General features: G+C 44.7%; 1 protein-coding gene across 3 annotated transcripts in view; it reads right to left on the reverse strand.

Annotated features, from left to right (window-relative positions):
• Positions 1-16,407, reverse strand: part of RPS6KC1 (ribosomal protein S6 kinase C1) — a 287,188-nt gene that overhangs the window by 43,034 nt on the left and 227,747 nt on the right. For all 3 annotated transcript variants that reach the window (XM_029593219.1, XM_029593217.1, XM_029593218.1), the window contains 2 exons: positions 2,441-2,523; positions 1,199-1,294 (listed from right to left, as the gene is read on the reverse strand). In XM_029593219.1, coding sequence (XP_029449079.1) covers positions 1,199-1,294; positions 2,441-2,523 — 179 coding nt within the window. The remainder of the gene's footprint in view (positions 1-1,198; positions 1,295-2,440; positions 2,524-16,407) is intronic.

Raw genomic sequence — 16,407 nt, forward strand, 5'->3', positions numbered from 1 at the left:
CCCAGGCAGCGGCTGAAGAGATGGACGATGGCTGGACCCAGGTAGATGAAGTCTTCACCCTCGGAAGCCCGCGGCTCCCCCGGGGGGAGCCCGTGAGAGCCCGAGCCGCTGGGACTTAGGAGAAACCTCTGGGCCAGCGAGTACCAGGTACTTGAGATGAGGAAGAAGCCGAAGTCGGAGTCCAGGAACAAGCCGGGTCGGGAGCCAGAAGGTCAGAAGATGAAGCCAAGCCAGGAACAGAAGCTGAAGACGGAGTCGTGGAACGGAGCTGAGTCGGAAGCCAGAAATCAGACATCAATACCAAACCAAGGGGCGAAGGCAGGAGACAGGTCAGGAAGCAGGCCGGGTCGAAGACAGCAGCAACAGACGAAGTCACAGCAACTAGCAAGTCAGGAAGCCCTGAGAAACCTCGTTGCAAGTCGAGGATCCAATCCCAGCTGCAGGGTAATATATCCTGCAGTGTCTGATGTCATCGAGGAGCTGTCCCAGATTTCCCGCGCTGGCCCCTTTAAGAGTGAAGCCCCTGCGCGCGCCTAGGGGGCGGGGCCAGCGACGGGAAGTCGGTGGCGTCTCCCTCGCAGTGAAGACACTGCGGCAGGCCGCGGAACAGGCCAGGGAGGCCGGGGGCGAATTCGCGCGGGCCGGGCCAACCCCAAGGTAGGAGGAGGGACCGGGGCACGGCCCGGTCCCGTAACAGGAACTGAACCATGGTCTCCAGGCCCTTAGCTGGATGCTCTGACCATTAGCCCACATTGTCAGTTCTGCAGATGCCCTGATACAGCATGCAAAGCATTTAGTGAAGTCTGGAACATGGAAAGATCTGACTGGCTATGCGCCACTCTGTACATGTTGTGTTTACTACACCCTTTTCCTAGCTGGTCACCACTGTCAGAAGCAGGATAACAGGCCACGTGTACCTCTGTTCTGATCCAGTTTGGCAGTTCTTATGGCAAGGGGGGGGGGGGAAAAGAGGACTGTAGTTAATTTCATCTAATCCTGTGAAACCAATTTCTGTGAATGAATATCATGCTGCTCGTAAAGTTTCCATAGCACATAAAGATTCCCAGGGGCTACCAGATTCATCACTCCAGCTCATACAGTTCTGGCCTGCTAACTAATCTGTCTGGCTGATAAGCAAAGGTGCTCAAAAGGGATCAGGAAAACCGAGGGGTAATCTTGATTCGAAAGGCTGAATTACCTGCTGAATGAGAGACTTGGCTTCTTCTGATACGTATTCTGGCATGTTCAGAGACGTGTGGGTGTTTATTCCTGCTGGATGGCAGTCAACGAGAGCCTGAAATAATCGATCAGGAGCACTTTATGGGCAACATAATATAATGTTATGCTATACAAAAGCACACAAATCACACAAGCCGAGCAGACACGTCTCAGTATTCTATATAAAAAGAAATTCCCTTACAGAAGGCACACACACATTCACACTTTGACAAACAGAGCTGCAAAAGCCCACCACTAACTTCAAATGTTTTCCCTTGCCAAGCTGCTGATTGAGAGGAGGTGGGCATGCACCCACGCATGCACTGATACTTATGTAAATACATACTGTACCATTAACAGATTCACGTGGGGACAAAGTATGAGCAAAAGCGAAAAGAGCAGCGGAAAGGAAAATGCACCCCCCCCCACCCCCGAATAGCACATCTCCAGCATTTGAATGCAATAAGCCAATTACTTTCTCACACTCTGCTGATTGGTATTTACGAGTCACGAGAGTGCAGCGCGGTCTAAGAGACACTTGGGCTTGAACACTGCTCTCCTTGCGCAGCAGGCATGTAAATAACGCTGTGCCGGGAGAAAGCAGCAGCTTGTGTGCCCCACCCCCATACACATTCTTTAATGTATGCAGCACGGACCACCCCCCAACTAGCTCCGACTTCAAACTGGGAAAATCTGGTTCCTGCATCTGTGATTTCACATCCACCGAACTGAGAGCTATCACGCTTATCCTTAAGTTAAGCGTGGCGGGGGTCATTAAGATAGCTCAGCATCTCGGGCGACAGGTGGAAGGGAGACAGTGGCGATTTTAGCAGTTACAACACAAACAGAGACATTGAGGGCGGCTGCCACCTCTGGCTCACCACTCATACTCTTCCCGAATCCCTGGACTGGCAATAATCAGAAAAGAACAGAAGGAAAGCAAGTGGATTCGCTGGATAGAAGTGTCACTACATAACCTGCAGGAGATACTTTTTTTTTTTTAATGGTCATTTTTAGCCTTTAAAACTTCACAGTTTGGTGGGATGCCGCATTGTCGTCATTATTTCTGCATTTATACTCAACAGGTACAATTCACAATAGCTACTTTGAAAGAAGGAAACAAGCAGCGGCTCAGAGGGGGAAGCAAGAACAGCATCCAGGGGCCTAGAGTTTCGCAGCGCAACGCTCTGCAAGAGAAGACGGGTTTTCTGGCTCTCATTACCTTCCCAGAGAGGAGTTCAAAGAGAACAGCACCCAGGCTCCACCAGTCACAGGCTTCCGTTTCTTCACTTATACTGCCAATCTCTGGAAAGAAGAAGTCATTCCTATCAATATTTTTAAAATTAGAACAGATTTACATACAGGACCAAGCTTTCATTGGCAAAGGAGTGTACAATACTGGCTACCCAAGCTTCGTGTTCCTAATTTCTGCAGGAGACATACCCCCCTTATCCATTAGCATCTAAACTCCAAACTCACACAGCGGTGCTCTGCTCCATCCCAGGGGTTCAGATACAATTTAAGATTTTGAAATAGAAAAAAAAATAAATAATTCTAAGGCTCTAAATCCATGCCCCTTCTTCTCCCAAAATATTCAAAAACAAAAGTGCTAATTTTTAAAAGTTAAATAACTCCCTGATTTGATTTTTTTTTGTAAAGTTTTTTTTTGTACATATTCTTTTGGGAGAAGAACATCTCCAAGGTTATGTGCCCTGAAACAGAGTCAATGAAAACTTAAAGGGCTCTATTTGTAAGTCAGTACGGAGCTACAAAGAATGTCATGCGTATGAAAGAACAAAATCAGAACGCAAGATTCAGGAGCATTCATGCTTAGGGCTCAATATTTATTATAGGATTCACCTACTGGTGAGTCAAGATTTTTTAGTTCACTTTACACAGCAAAAGAAAAATGGCATGCCTCATCAACTGCTTTGATTGCATTTGCTCTCTAATATTTTTTTAAAGGAGAATGCATCTCCTTGACAATGCAGAGCGAGAATTAGCAACCAGACTCAAGAGGTTAATCATAAATGTTCTATTTTGTAGCAATTTATGGGGTGGGAGTCATTTTCTAAGCCAGGGGAAATTCCCTAGAATGGAGGAGCAGCCTAGTGGTTAGAGTGGCGCGGGCTATGAAGCAGAGAAACCAGAGTTCAAATTCCACTGTGGCTCCTTGTGGCCTTGGGCAAGTCACTTTACCCTACATTGCCTCGGGTACAAAATTAGATTGCAAGCCCTCTGGGGATAGGGAAATACCTACAGGACCTGAATGTAATCCGCTTTGAAGTGCCGAAAAGCGGAATATAAAAATCTAAAATGAATAAATAGAGGGGGAAAACACCACGGGATTTACCGAGTACCGCAGCTTAGTAAACCATGTGTTAGTATCTCCCTTAAAAAAAATGCCTGATGGTGGCCCTATAGCCTGGGGCTGCTATCATTATAAAGGGCTCTAGCGCACCAAACAAACCTCCCTCCCCAACCCTTAGTGGAACATCCCTGGAGGCTCACCGGTGGGGGGGGGGGGGGGGGGGGGGGCGCCCAGAGCATTGCTGCTGGCTCTGGGCCCATTGCCACCATTTTTCAACTTGATGGCAGCCGGCCAAGGTCCTACCATTATCCCTTGCACATGACAGGGGCAATGGTAGGATCTCAGGGGTCTGTACTGAAACCAGCGCTGTTTAACACATTCATTAACGAGCTGGAAAAGAAATCAATGAGTGACATGATCAAATCTGCAGATGGCACACAAATGTATTCAAAGAAGTTAGACCTACTCAAACTAGAGCCCACCAAGGTCTCAAAATAACAAATATGATAGGAAAGAGACTGGTTATATATATTCAAAAGTAATCACATTTATTATTATTAAGCACCAAAAGTGCTCTCTCTCTCCATATGGGTGTCAGCATGCCAGACACAGAGGACCAAACAGGCTAGCATTGCTGATCTTCTCTATCATTCACTCAATAGTACTTTTTTTTTTTCATTTAAATGCATATAAAACTTCATGAAGTTTAAAAGTAATAACTTCACCAAATATCAATATCATTAAATCTGAAACAGATGTTAGTGAGACATTCCAAACTGATGATGATATACGTTTAGCAGGTGGAAACTAATCAAATGTTCAAATACAGTCCAAACTCTAGCCTGACATCCACTGATGTTTCTTCATCTTGGAAGTGCTTTAGGGGACTCAAATGTGGGAATTTATTTATGTGTCGGATTATTCTTTTGTCCATGAAATAGGTGCCACACATTGTATCAGTGGAAGTTGACCAAAAGCTTTCTTAGTAACCTTATACATTTGGGTTTACATAGATGGATATGCATCTAAATACATCCCTAGGGCTCTTACCTGTGTACTAATTGAAAAAGGAGTGCCATCTATCAGTAGCTGACACTCTTGTTCTGGTATATGTTCACCTATTAGGAGCACTTTCGTTTGCCTGGATTCAGTATGAGTCTACGCTCAGCCATGTAGATATTTCAGCCAAACATTGCTTGACTATTCCTAGCATGTATCTCGATTTATCTTCAAGAGGAAATTAGACTTCGATGTGATCTGCAAATATGTAATACCCTATCCCGAATCTTTTGATAACATTGCACAATGGTTTGATATAAATGTTAAAAAGTAGCAGGGAAATAACTGAACCCTGGGGAACCCACAGGAGAGAATCCATTGGTCACCCTCTGCTCTCTGTTATAAAGGAAAAAGAGTCAAACCTAGATCCTTTAGTTGGAGCAGTAAGTCATGGTTGACAATGTCAAACACTACTGACTTATCTAATAAAATCATACCCATGGCACCTCCTTTAATTCCCATGGGACAATATCTATTAATGAGACCAAGACAGTTTCTCTACTAGTATATCGACAAAAACCAGATTGGAAATCATCTAAACAGTTAGTTTCAACTAAGAAATTCATGAACTGGTTATATAAATAGTGTGTTCAATTATTTTGCCCAAGTATTGATGACCAGACATAGTAAAACCCATACTAAAGAAATACTATCAGCATCAGGCAAAAAGAATTGTTCAGGCCTAAGGCTGTTTTAGTGGTCCTGGAAGAATCCCCTCCTCTAAGAAGGCATTAAATATGGATTCTAACCAACTAGTTAGATCAGATCCTTACAGATCTGATCATCTACAATGAACAGGGGTCTAGATACAGGCTGTGGTCTTAACGTTTTAGTTAAAGATTCTACCTGGTCAGTATTTAAAGTGGAAAATGAATCCCCAGAATTTTGAGACAAGCTCTAATCCCACAATTCAAGTGTAACATTACAAGATGTTTGGAGAATGTTATCATTGTCAAAAGTATTATAAATGTTTATAATTTTCGCCCTGAAAAATGTTGCTAATTGATATCAAGTTTTTCAAAAAGTGAACAAGTGCCCAAACCTAGACGATATTTCTACAGTTACATTTTATCCTGGTACCAATGGCAATTAATAGCAATGGAGTATATATACATATATATATATATATATATATATATATATATATATCTCAATATCATACTGAGGCCAACCTTAGAAGCATTATTCCTATTGTGAGCTAACTGTTCTTCAGGATCAGAACGGTCTTTCACATGCATCTGTAGGCATACAAGGGCATTCTGTAGCCTGTGGGGGACAGCCCGCTTTCCTCCCCCCCTGTCTCTGGTGGCCGCACTACTGAAGTACTGAAAAGCCTAGGAAAGGACAACTGTTTGCCTCAGGGTCAGACCTTTATTTATCAGACTCTTCAGGCTTGCCAGCTAGAATAATACAGGCAACTCAGGGATCTTAGAGAAGATACTTATACTATAATCCTTCACACAGCATATACTGGTAATAATTAAAGCTCTGCATATCATCATATGTAAACTCAGAGCCCCACATATCAAGATAGCTTTGATTTGCTTAGGGTGTCATTAATCAGCTGCGCTAACTACCCCCATAGCTTTAGAAGATTAACATCAGAGTCACTATGGTTTGCGGGGCCATGAGAGACGCTGTAGCTTATGGAGGACGCGCCTGGGATGGCAGCACAACTTGCGCTCTCCATTCGTCTCAGGTTGCTAGGCAGCAGGCAGGACACTTTCTTGCGAGCCGTGACCTCCGGTATGCTGAAGCTCCTCCGCTGGGCTGTGGGGGAGGGGCAGGGAGCAAAGGCTCAGGTGTCGTCTTCGGGTCTTAATAGGTCATCGTCCACCTCTCTGAGACCTTCTCCCCAGTTGCTTTTAAAAGCCAGGATATGTATATGTAGGAGCTCATACATAAACAGGAACACAAAATGGGGGTCTCTTCTTCATTTTGGACTATTGGGACCCCCTCCCTGGATCTTGTGATCTCCGGTCGCGTAACATCTGCTCTTGTGATATCTTGCAATAGTGGAATTCAAAATTCACCAGTACTTCCTTAGACCCATCATTATGAAACAAACATATGTGACCATCGTATAAAAGACGGTAATTAGTAGAAAAAGTGGTCTTTTCCAGACCTCGTCTTAAGTTATAATCATTGGTCATACGAATGTGGTTGGTTTTTTTAAAGAATTTTTCTGTATGCAATTTTTTAAGAGGAATAGAAAGTATGAGAACTTAACTTAAAACTCCTCTTGTTCTTAAAGATGACTCTCCTTTAAGAACAAGAGGAATATATATATATATATATATTACCAGTAAAACACTGAGCACCATGCAGTGGAAAAAGTTAACTAGTGGAGTGTCTCAGGGATCTGTATTTAGACCAGTGCTTTTTAATATATTTATTAATGACCTGGAAAGGGGTAGGATGAGTGAGGTGATCAAATTTGTGGATGGCACAAAATTATGCAGAATGTTTACTATGTGAGGCATCACAATGCAACAAAAGCATGTTCATTATGTTAATCATAGTGTGTGTTTGTAGTTGTGCACTTAGGCTAATGAGTGAGTGTTTGTGAACATAGTTATGTGAAGTTGTGACCAGTGAGGTCTTCCAGAACTGCATAATGTAGATTGGCAACGATGTTAGCTTCCATATTAGGAGCTACCACCCAGGAAAAAGATCTAGGCATCATAGTGGATACTACTTTAAAAGCGTCGGCTCAGTGTGCTGCAGCAGTCAAAAAAGCAAACAGAATGTTAAGAATTATTAGGAAGGGAATGGTTAATAAAACAGAAAATGTCATAATGCCTCTATATCACTCCATGGTGAGAACACACCTGGAATAATGTGTACAATTCTGGTAGCCGCATCTCAAAAAAGATATAGTTGCGATGGAGAAGGTACAGAGAAGGGCAACCAAAATGATAAAGGGGATGGAACAGCTCCCCTATGAGGAAAGGCTGAAGAGGTTAGGGCTGTTCAGCTTGGAGAAGAGATGGCTGAGGAGGGATATGATAGAGGTCTTTAAGATCATGAGAGGTCTTGAACGAGTAGATGTGAATCGGTTATTTACACTTTCGAATAATAGAAGGACTAGGGGGCATTTCATGAAGTTAGCAAGTAGCACATTTAAGACTAATCGGAGAAAATTCTTTTTCACTCAACACACAATAAAGTTCTGGAATTTGTTGCCAGAGGATGTGGTTAGTGCAGTTAGTGTAGCTGGGTTCAAAAAAGGTTTGGATAAGTTCTTGTAGGAGAAGTCCATTAATGGCTATTAATCAAGTTTAGTTAGGGAATAGCCACTGCTATTAATTGCATCAGTAGCATGGGATCTTCTTAGTGTTTGGGTAATTGCCAGGTTCTTGTGGCCTGGTTTGGCCTCTGTTGGAAACAGGATGCTGGGCTTGATGGACCCTTGGTCTGACCCAGCATGGCAATTTCTTATGTTCTTATGTATGACACACTCAATTTATCACGATTTTATGTATCTAAGTGTTGCTTATATTCACATATACAATATCTCATGTTTGTAACCATTTAGATTTATACCGCTTTACTGTATAATTATGTATTAAGAGACAGTAACAATTCATTAAGAAACTGCTCATGTATTTTAGATTTTCAGTTTACTAATAAAAATTATTTTAACGTGAACATTTAACACAAGTGCTTTTTCCCCCATTGGGGTCTTTTTTTGGTTAAGTAACTTATAGTAACTCTGAGGACTCTGCACAACTATTACATAGCCCAATTACTGTTTTCTCTCTCTCTCGCTCTCTCTCTCTCTATATATATATATAAACAGCTTATCAGTCAGTCAGTTCGCCCATCACACTGTCCTGTCTATCTCTGGCACCTGGAACAGTGAAAGATGCACTGTGCAAAGCACACACACACACCCCTGAGGGTAACGTCTACAGGTATACAAATAGTAATGACCAAATGGTCTATCCAGTCTGCCCAATAACTTTCTTAAGAGAGTAACTGCCGCTCCATGAGGGTAATTAAAAGCCTCCTCCATGAGCGTACATCTCCCGTCACGTGACTACGTCACCTCAAAACGAAAAAGGGGCATAGTGTGGGCGGGGCAAGGACATTCCAGGGTGGGGGCCAAGAGATCAGCGTACAAGTACCTGTGCGCCTGGACGCGCAACCCAGGGCCAGTGCCGTGTAAGTTTACTTCTGTAATGGAGGCGATGTACGTCAAAAATCAAAAACAAAAACAGGCATCCCCTGAGGGGTTTAAAGGATCTGAAGTTACTGAGGGAAGTGCAAGCTAAAGAACCGGGGGGGGGGGGGTTTGGAGGAGCTAGCTCTAAACTGGGCAAACCGGTGGATGAACTGTGAAACTGGTCATGGCGAGGTCGTGCGCCTGTTATAAAATTCCCTCCACTTGTGCGGCTCCAACCCGTCTTTATGCAGCTGTGCGCGCCCACTTGCAAAATTGGGAGCACCCATACGCGCACCGGACCTATTTTATAACATACACGCATGTTATAAAGTTGCCGGATCTCCGGGTGCACGCCGACGCATACGTGTGCACCTGCACCCACGTGCCCATTTGATAGGTACTGTCACGGTGTTTTGAAAATACTTGTGCGCATATTTGGAATCGCCAGTTCCCTGACACCTCTGCTAATTCATCCAGTCCTTCTCTAGTTCATTAAGACCTTCCAGGACTTCATCCTGAACCCCCTTCAATCCACCCAGACCTCCTACCCAAAAAAACTGCAGACAACAGACAGGTCCAATTTCAACTGCGCAAGCCAATAGCATAAAAGCATACGAATAGGTTCAGTGACTATATAAACTTATACCTTACAGGATAGCAACTATCGTGCATACTTCAGAAACCCCATCCTGGAACGCCTGCAGACTGTCCCTTTTTTCCACCAGCAAAACATACGTCCAAAACCAAAAATCACGTATGCCTGATATGTATAAAATAGCATATCAATGTGTGCATGCTACTCATGTGCGTATACGCTATTTTTACGCACGGAACATCTTTGAAAATTCACTCCTTAGTGTATTTACTTCTACCTATAGTGGTTTCTGTATTTAAGTACTGATTTTTTTTGATTTTTTTTAAATCATCAAGCAAATTTCTCTACAGATTAGTTGATTTGGACAAGACAAACTTAAAAAATGAGCTATACATTTATGGTACATTCACATAAAGATGGACATCGAAAAGCGTTTCTCCAGGAAATGCTGCTCAAAGCCTGGTTGCTGGACATGAGGAAAGTCTTCCTGAATTAGAAGCGTCTGCAGCTTGAGCGACTCTCCAGTTACAGGGCAGATCTGTAACGGGGAGCACTGGGCACATCATTCTGAACTGCTAGCCATTTCGTTTTTAAAAAAGCAAACAATTCGACCTTCTTACAGTATTCCTGTAATGATTAAGAGAACAGCAGTCAAAGCTCATTAATCCACTAAATGGTAAGAGTCAAGCATCATTTCAGAAGATGGGGAAATGAACGCTGGCGAATGTGAGGTGTTTTTAACACAACTAATGTCTGGATATTTTGCATAGCTGTTTTCTTCCCAGCAAAAGAACTTAGGTCAGGCAGCTGATAAACTTCCAAATAATTTCTATCTCAAAAGAAAAGGAGAAAAAAAAAAACCCCAGGTACTTTCAAATTAATTAATCTGTTGAGCAATCTGCTCTGGTGTTCTTCTTTCTGATGGAAGGAGTTCCTCCCATCTCTTAAGAAAACCGGTTTACTGAAATGAAGGGAACTACCTCACAGATTACATCCTTCCTTTTAAGGACCCTAGAATAAGGTGAGCTTCCTTTTATGAGTCAACCAGACAAAAGGCTCTACATTGGTAACAGATCCCCTAACTAGGCTGCACGCCTTGAAACGTCTGCCTGCAACTCCCTGAGGAACAGAAACCAAGAACCAAATCTGAAACAGAAGTTATTATGTTCCCCAGCCGAATCCCCCCCACACACACACCTTCCAGGTCGCAAACATGTGAAAAAAAACAGTCAAAGCTTCACCCAGGGGCCGATGTACTAAAGTGCGTTAACACAATTGCAAGCTGTGCTGTTAGCATGCACCAGCTAGGTTTAAGTACGACAACGATACTTGTGCTAGCTTTAACATGAAATCTGTGTTAATGAGATACAAAACTATGCAAAGAAGCTCGTTACCTATTAGCTCAGTGAAACGGTATGTGCACAGACTGCTTTGCAGATGTATTAACATAAAAAAGCAACCACATCTCAGGCAGGTGAAGTTACATTTTTACTATCGCATCCAGATGTCACGTTCAAAAGAAAATATTTATGAATGTCTATGTTAGGGGAGGAGGTTGTGGAATACTAGAAGGTTTTAAATAAATTACAAGCCTGCTGTACCGTCAGCCTCGCCTACATGTCATTAACATTGGCGGTTTGCGCGTGCGACAACCCTGTGTTTACGGCCGATGTTAACGCACCTTAGTACACTGCCCCTCAAATCCCAGTACCCCAGCATCCTCATGAAACTCGCTCTACATTATTTTAGGGCTGTTCCCAGAAATAAGCAAGGCAGATCTTAAAAACTGTATATTACTGTCAGGGGAGGCTCAAGGCAATCTGTAGCGTAAGGCAAGGCATGAAATGGCACCCCCCCCCCCCCACGGCGTGGTACAGGGTAAATCACCAATAAGGGCGGGGAAGGAGGCCCCCCCCCCCTTGGAGTCTGGCCCTTTTGATGATTTGTATTGCTATGGAAGAGTGGGGGAAAGGGGTCAGGATCCCCAGATATATTATCACTGACACACTTTCTAGGAAGCTGGCAACCCTGCCACACTCCTGGGAACCCTACTTTATTTATTGATTTTATTTTATTTTATTTTCTGCCTTTTTGCCATTTCAAAGTGGTTTACATTCAGGGACTGTAGGTATTTCCCTGTCACAGAAGGCTCACAATCTAAGTTCATACCTGAGGCAATGGAGGGTAAAGTGACTTGCCCAAGGTCACAAGGAGCGACAGTTGGATATGTGCAGTGGTTTCCCTGGTTTGCAACCCTCTGCTCTAACCACTAGGCTACTCCTCCACTCCCTATTGCCTGCCTCCCACCACTCCCCAGCATCTATCCCCTGGGGATGTGGGAGACTGATGAATGGTGAGGGTCCATGTGTGTGTGGCACAATCTCATAGTGCCAGTCAATGGTGAGGGTCCGTGTGTGTGTGGCACAATCTCTTAGTGCCAGTCAATGGTGAGGGTCCGTGTGTGTGTGGCACAATCTCTTAGTGCCAGTCAATGGTGAGGGTCCGTGTGTGTGTGGCACAATCTCTTAGTGCCAGTCAATGGTGAGGGTCCGTGTGTGTGTGGCACAATCTCTTTAGTGCCAGTCAATGGTGAGGGTCCGTGTGTGTGTGTGGCACAATCTCTTAGTGCCAGTCAATGGTGAGGGTCCGTGTGTGTGTGGCACAATCTCTTTAGTGCCAGTCAATGGTGAGGGTCCGTGTGTGTGTGTGGCACAATCTCTTAGTGCCAGTCAATGGTGAGGGTCCGTGTGTGTGGCACAATCTCTTAGTGCCAGTCAATGGTGAGGGTCCGTGTGTGTGTGTGGCACAATCTCTTAGTGCCAGTCAATGGTGAGGGTCCGTGTGTGTGTGTGGCACAATCTCTTAGTGCCAGTCAATGGTGAGGGTCCGTGTGTGTGTGGCACAATCTCATAGTGCCGGTCAATGGTGAGGGTCCGTGTGTGTGTGGCACAATCTCATAGTGCCGGTGAATGGTGAGGGTCCTCTGTGTGGCACAATCTCTTAGTGCCAGTCAATGGTGAGGGTCCGTGTGTGTGTGGCACAATCTTAGTGCCAGTCAATGGTGAGGGTCCGTGTGTGTGTGGCACAATCTCTTAGTGCCAGTCAATGGTGAGGGTCCGTGTGTGTGTGGCACAATCTCTTCGTGCCAGTCAATGGTGAGGGTCCGTGTGTGTGGCACAATCTCTTCATGCCAGTCAATGGTGAGGGTCCGTGTGTGTGTGTGGCACAATCTCTTAGTGCCAGTCAATGGTGAGGGTCCGTGTGTGCGTGGCACACACTTTTAGGGCCGGCACAAGGGTTTTACGTAACCTAAATGAACCATTCAGCCTTTTGTTCTCCCCTTCCCTCCCCTCACAATTAAAAATGATGCATTTTTTTTCCATTTTAAAATATCTTACTGTTTCCCCAACCTAAAAGGTGAGATTTTATATGGAAAAGGGACATTCAAAGAACAATCTTCTAAAGAAAAAATATCACTTACAACAACATATATATTATATAGGCATAAACTGCAAAACAGACACCTTCAATAATAATAGTTTAATAGGCTTAATAAACTACCTTTCTCATAGTAATCGAGGCGATTTACTGGATCCCATATGGTATTAGGCCTACGGTAAAGTGCATGGGGTTTGAACTTGGCCCACAGAAAGCCAGGAATAAACTGAACTCCAGTTCTAATATACCGTAGTAAGCCTTCCATATCATAAGTGCCAGCACTCAAATATAGTAACAACTCTACCTATGAAAAAACAATACTGCAAATATTACTCCAGGCCCTAAACACCCATGCACCTCCTATTAGAAAAAGTGAACAAGCCAGATTGTTGTAAATCCCCACCCAAAAACTACACGCCAGCTGAATACCTGAGCTCAGTCACACATGGCAGACTCTCACCAGATACAGAATAAAGAGACCATGAGATCAATATTCAGCCACGGAGCAGCTAATTAAGTTATCCGGCTAACTTCATGGGATATTCCGCAGCGCAACTGTGCCACGGAATATCCCTGGCTAACCTAAAGTTAAATGGTTATGTCAAATCGGCTAACCTTACTACAGCCCTATGGGCCGACCAGAGTTAGCCGCACTGGTGAAGCAGCTAACTCCAAACATGCAACTCAACCAATATGCAGCTAACTCTGGCCTGCCCGAAATGCCTCCTGCCTGGCCCCGGAATGCCTCCAACTTATGCTCCTAAATTCTAGGTGCTGAATATCCCCAGCTAGCAATTTAGATGGATAACTTTTCATTTATCCATCTAAATGACTTTTGAATATCACCCTCCATAAAAAATTATAGACAGAAATTTGTAGACAAAAACTGAACTGGAAATCTCAAGAGTCCGACTCTGTATGCAAAGCAAGCATCAAATTAAATCAAGAATTATAAAACATCAACCATACCAATAAAGAAAATGTCAAATCAGCTGAAGAACAGATTATCCAATAATTAAAAAGACATATAAAAATGTTTTAAAAATTATCAAAACACCAATTAAATATTTCAAAGCAATAGACACATCACCACCAGTATATCATTTTCAGCAGCACTACAGGGTCTTCTCTAGAGCTGGCGGGGAGTGGAAACGCCACCAGTATGTCATTTTCAGCAGCACTCCAGGGTCTTCTCTAGAGCTGGCGGGGAGTGGAAACGCCACCAGTATGTCATTTTCAGCAGCACTCCAGGGTCTTCTCTAGAGCTGGCGGGGAGTGGAAACGCCACCAGTATGTCATTTTCAGCAGCACTCCAGGGTCTTCTCTAGAGCTGGCGGGGAGTGGAAACGCCACCAGTATGTCATTTTCAGCAGCACTCCAGGGTCTTCTCTAGAGCTGGCGGGGAGTGGAAACGCCACCAGCATGTCATTTTCAGCAGCACTCCAGGGTCTTCTCTAGAGCTGGCGGGGAGTGGAAACGCCACCAGCATGTCATTTTCAGCAGCACTACAGGGTCTTCTCTAGAGCTGGTGGAGAGTAGGAACCCTGCCAGCCGTCAGCATGTCATTTCACAGCCCCACTGATTTCCAGCCGGCAGGGTGTAGGAACCCTGCTGGTGCTGAATTCTAAAGGCATTCGGCTACATTTTAAATCCCCTGCATGCAGGGAAAACGGGCCTTGTGTGCATCTTCAAAGGGGCCCGGCCATGCGCATAACTCTAGTTACGGGCAGGAGTGCCGGGCCCAAGAAAAGGGGCGGGGAGGGGGGGCGGGGCTGGAGGCGGCTGGTATAGGGGCCATTTGCCGCTGTACCAGGGAAGGAAATCCTGGTGCGCGCAAGCTGCTACTGCTCCATTGGAGCAGTAAGCAATGAAATAAGAAAAAAAAATGGTAGGAGATAGAGTTTATGGGGTGGGGAGGAGAGGGGAAGGGAAAGGGACGTTAAGAGTAGGGTGGAGGGAACTGGGGAAGGCTGCGATGCGTCGCCGTGCAAAACTTGCACAGATCTACCCCCCTTGCGCGTGCTGCGCGCACGGATTACAAAATCCAGCACGCACGTGCGCACGGCCCAATGATTTTATAACATGCGCACGCGCCGGCATGCGCATGTTATAAAATCGGCGCGTCCATGTGTGCACGCTGGGAAGTGTGCGCACATGGACGCATGCACGTACTAAACTCTAGCCCATAGCGAGGCAGCCACTGCAGGGTTTTTTCTTTTTATTTTGGCAGGGGAGGACAGTTTCTGCTGCTTCCAAAATTTTGCCACCTGAAGCGGCCACCTCACCCGTCCTCGTTATAAAACCATCCCTGATTATTGTTGTCCTGCATGTTGTGGGTCAGGGCGCCAGCTTGTTAAAAACCAAGCCATCCTCTCATGGTCATCCTATTGCCATAGTCAAATCACTTCATGTTCAGGCAAGGTCATCTTTCACTCTGACCTGCACATTCTGGTTTGAACTAAGGAGGGGAATGCTAGCTCCTGAAAGCTGATCAAGAAATGTAGTAAGTTAGTGCAATGAAAAAGGTATCACTTGCATAATTGTTTTGGTTTTGACTGACCTTTATTTCCACACTTTTGTTGTGCTAGCTGTCCTGGAGTAACACGACCACCACTCTGTGTCACCGTATTACCAGAACCCTGAAACAGTTTTCCTATTTTCACACACACACACACACACACACACACGCACGCCAATGCAGAAAGCTGAGTGTTGAAACTATGCGCTGAAATTCAGAATAGTTTCCTATCGCACAGGACAATTTTATTTTGTACTCCTGCTGCAGTAAGCTGTTATATTAATGCATCAGGAGTTAAAATGGGGGGAGGGGGGGGCTTGCTGAGTCACCTTTTCCTTGCTACAGTAAGCCAAGGAAGGGTGTGCTTTCAAAGTCCATTTAACTTCTCTTATAACATGTCAGCCTTAATCAGGGCATTTTACTGCTGAATTCACCCAGCTCTTGGAACATCCAATAAAGGCTTTAAATGCAGCTTGATGGTGGCCATATCCTGTGGCTTGCTGGAAAATGCAGTCCTGCTTCTTTAAGCAGAGTAACTTGCAGTCTTGGGTAAATTGGTTGCAGAAGTATACAGACGGGAAGCCAGCACTCCCCTCTATACTGCTGCTGCAGCAGGCAGTCGGGTTCTCTGTCTGGAAAATGGCTCACTGGGTCCCAACCACTGCAGAAGCCAAAGGTTTACTTCTAAATTTGATTTTGTTGGGGTTTTTTCTTCTGGTGCATGCTTCTCCGGGCTGCAGGCATAACCCTAAGTGCTGGAAGCTTTACTCCACCTCTGGCCAGGAGTAAAATTTCCAGTGCTAAGAAAATGGGAGCTATGCCAGCGCACCTTTCTGCACTGGGAGAAGATAACCAACGCCTCATTAGCCTGGAATTTCCCCTATGAGGACGCTAACAACGCACAGCGCTGTGCGCCCATTTTTCGAGTGGGAAAACTCCTTGCTGCATCGGCAATAAAGTTTATGCTCAAAAAATGGACACACAACTCCAGGCAAAACTGTATGTTCTGCTGCATGCACTTTATTGCACCAGCCTGACAAATACCCCCCCAAAAAATGCAGCAAAGAAACACAGTCAAATAAAGAGAGGGTGACAGGCTT

The sequence above is a fragment of the Rhinatrema bivittatum genome, chromosome 3 (assembly GCF_901001135.1).
Source record: "Rhinatrema bivittatum chromosome 3, aRhiBiv1.1, whole genome shotgun sequence".
Taxonomy (NCBI): Eukaryota; Metazoa; Chordata; class Amphibia; order Gymnophiona; family Rhinatrematidae; genus Rhinatrema; species Rhinatrema bivittatum.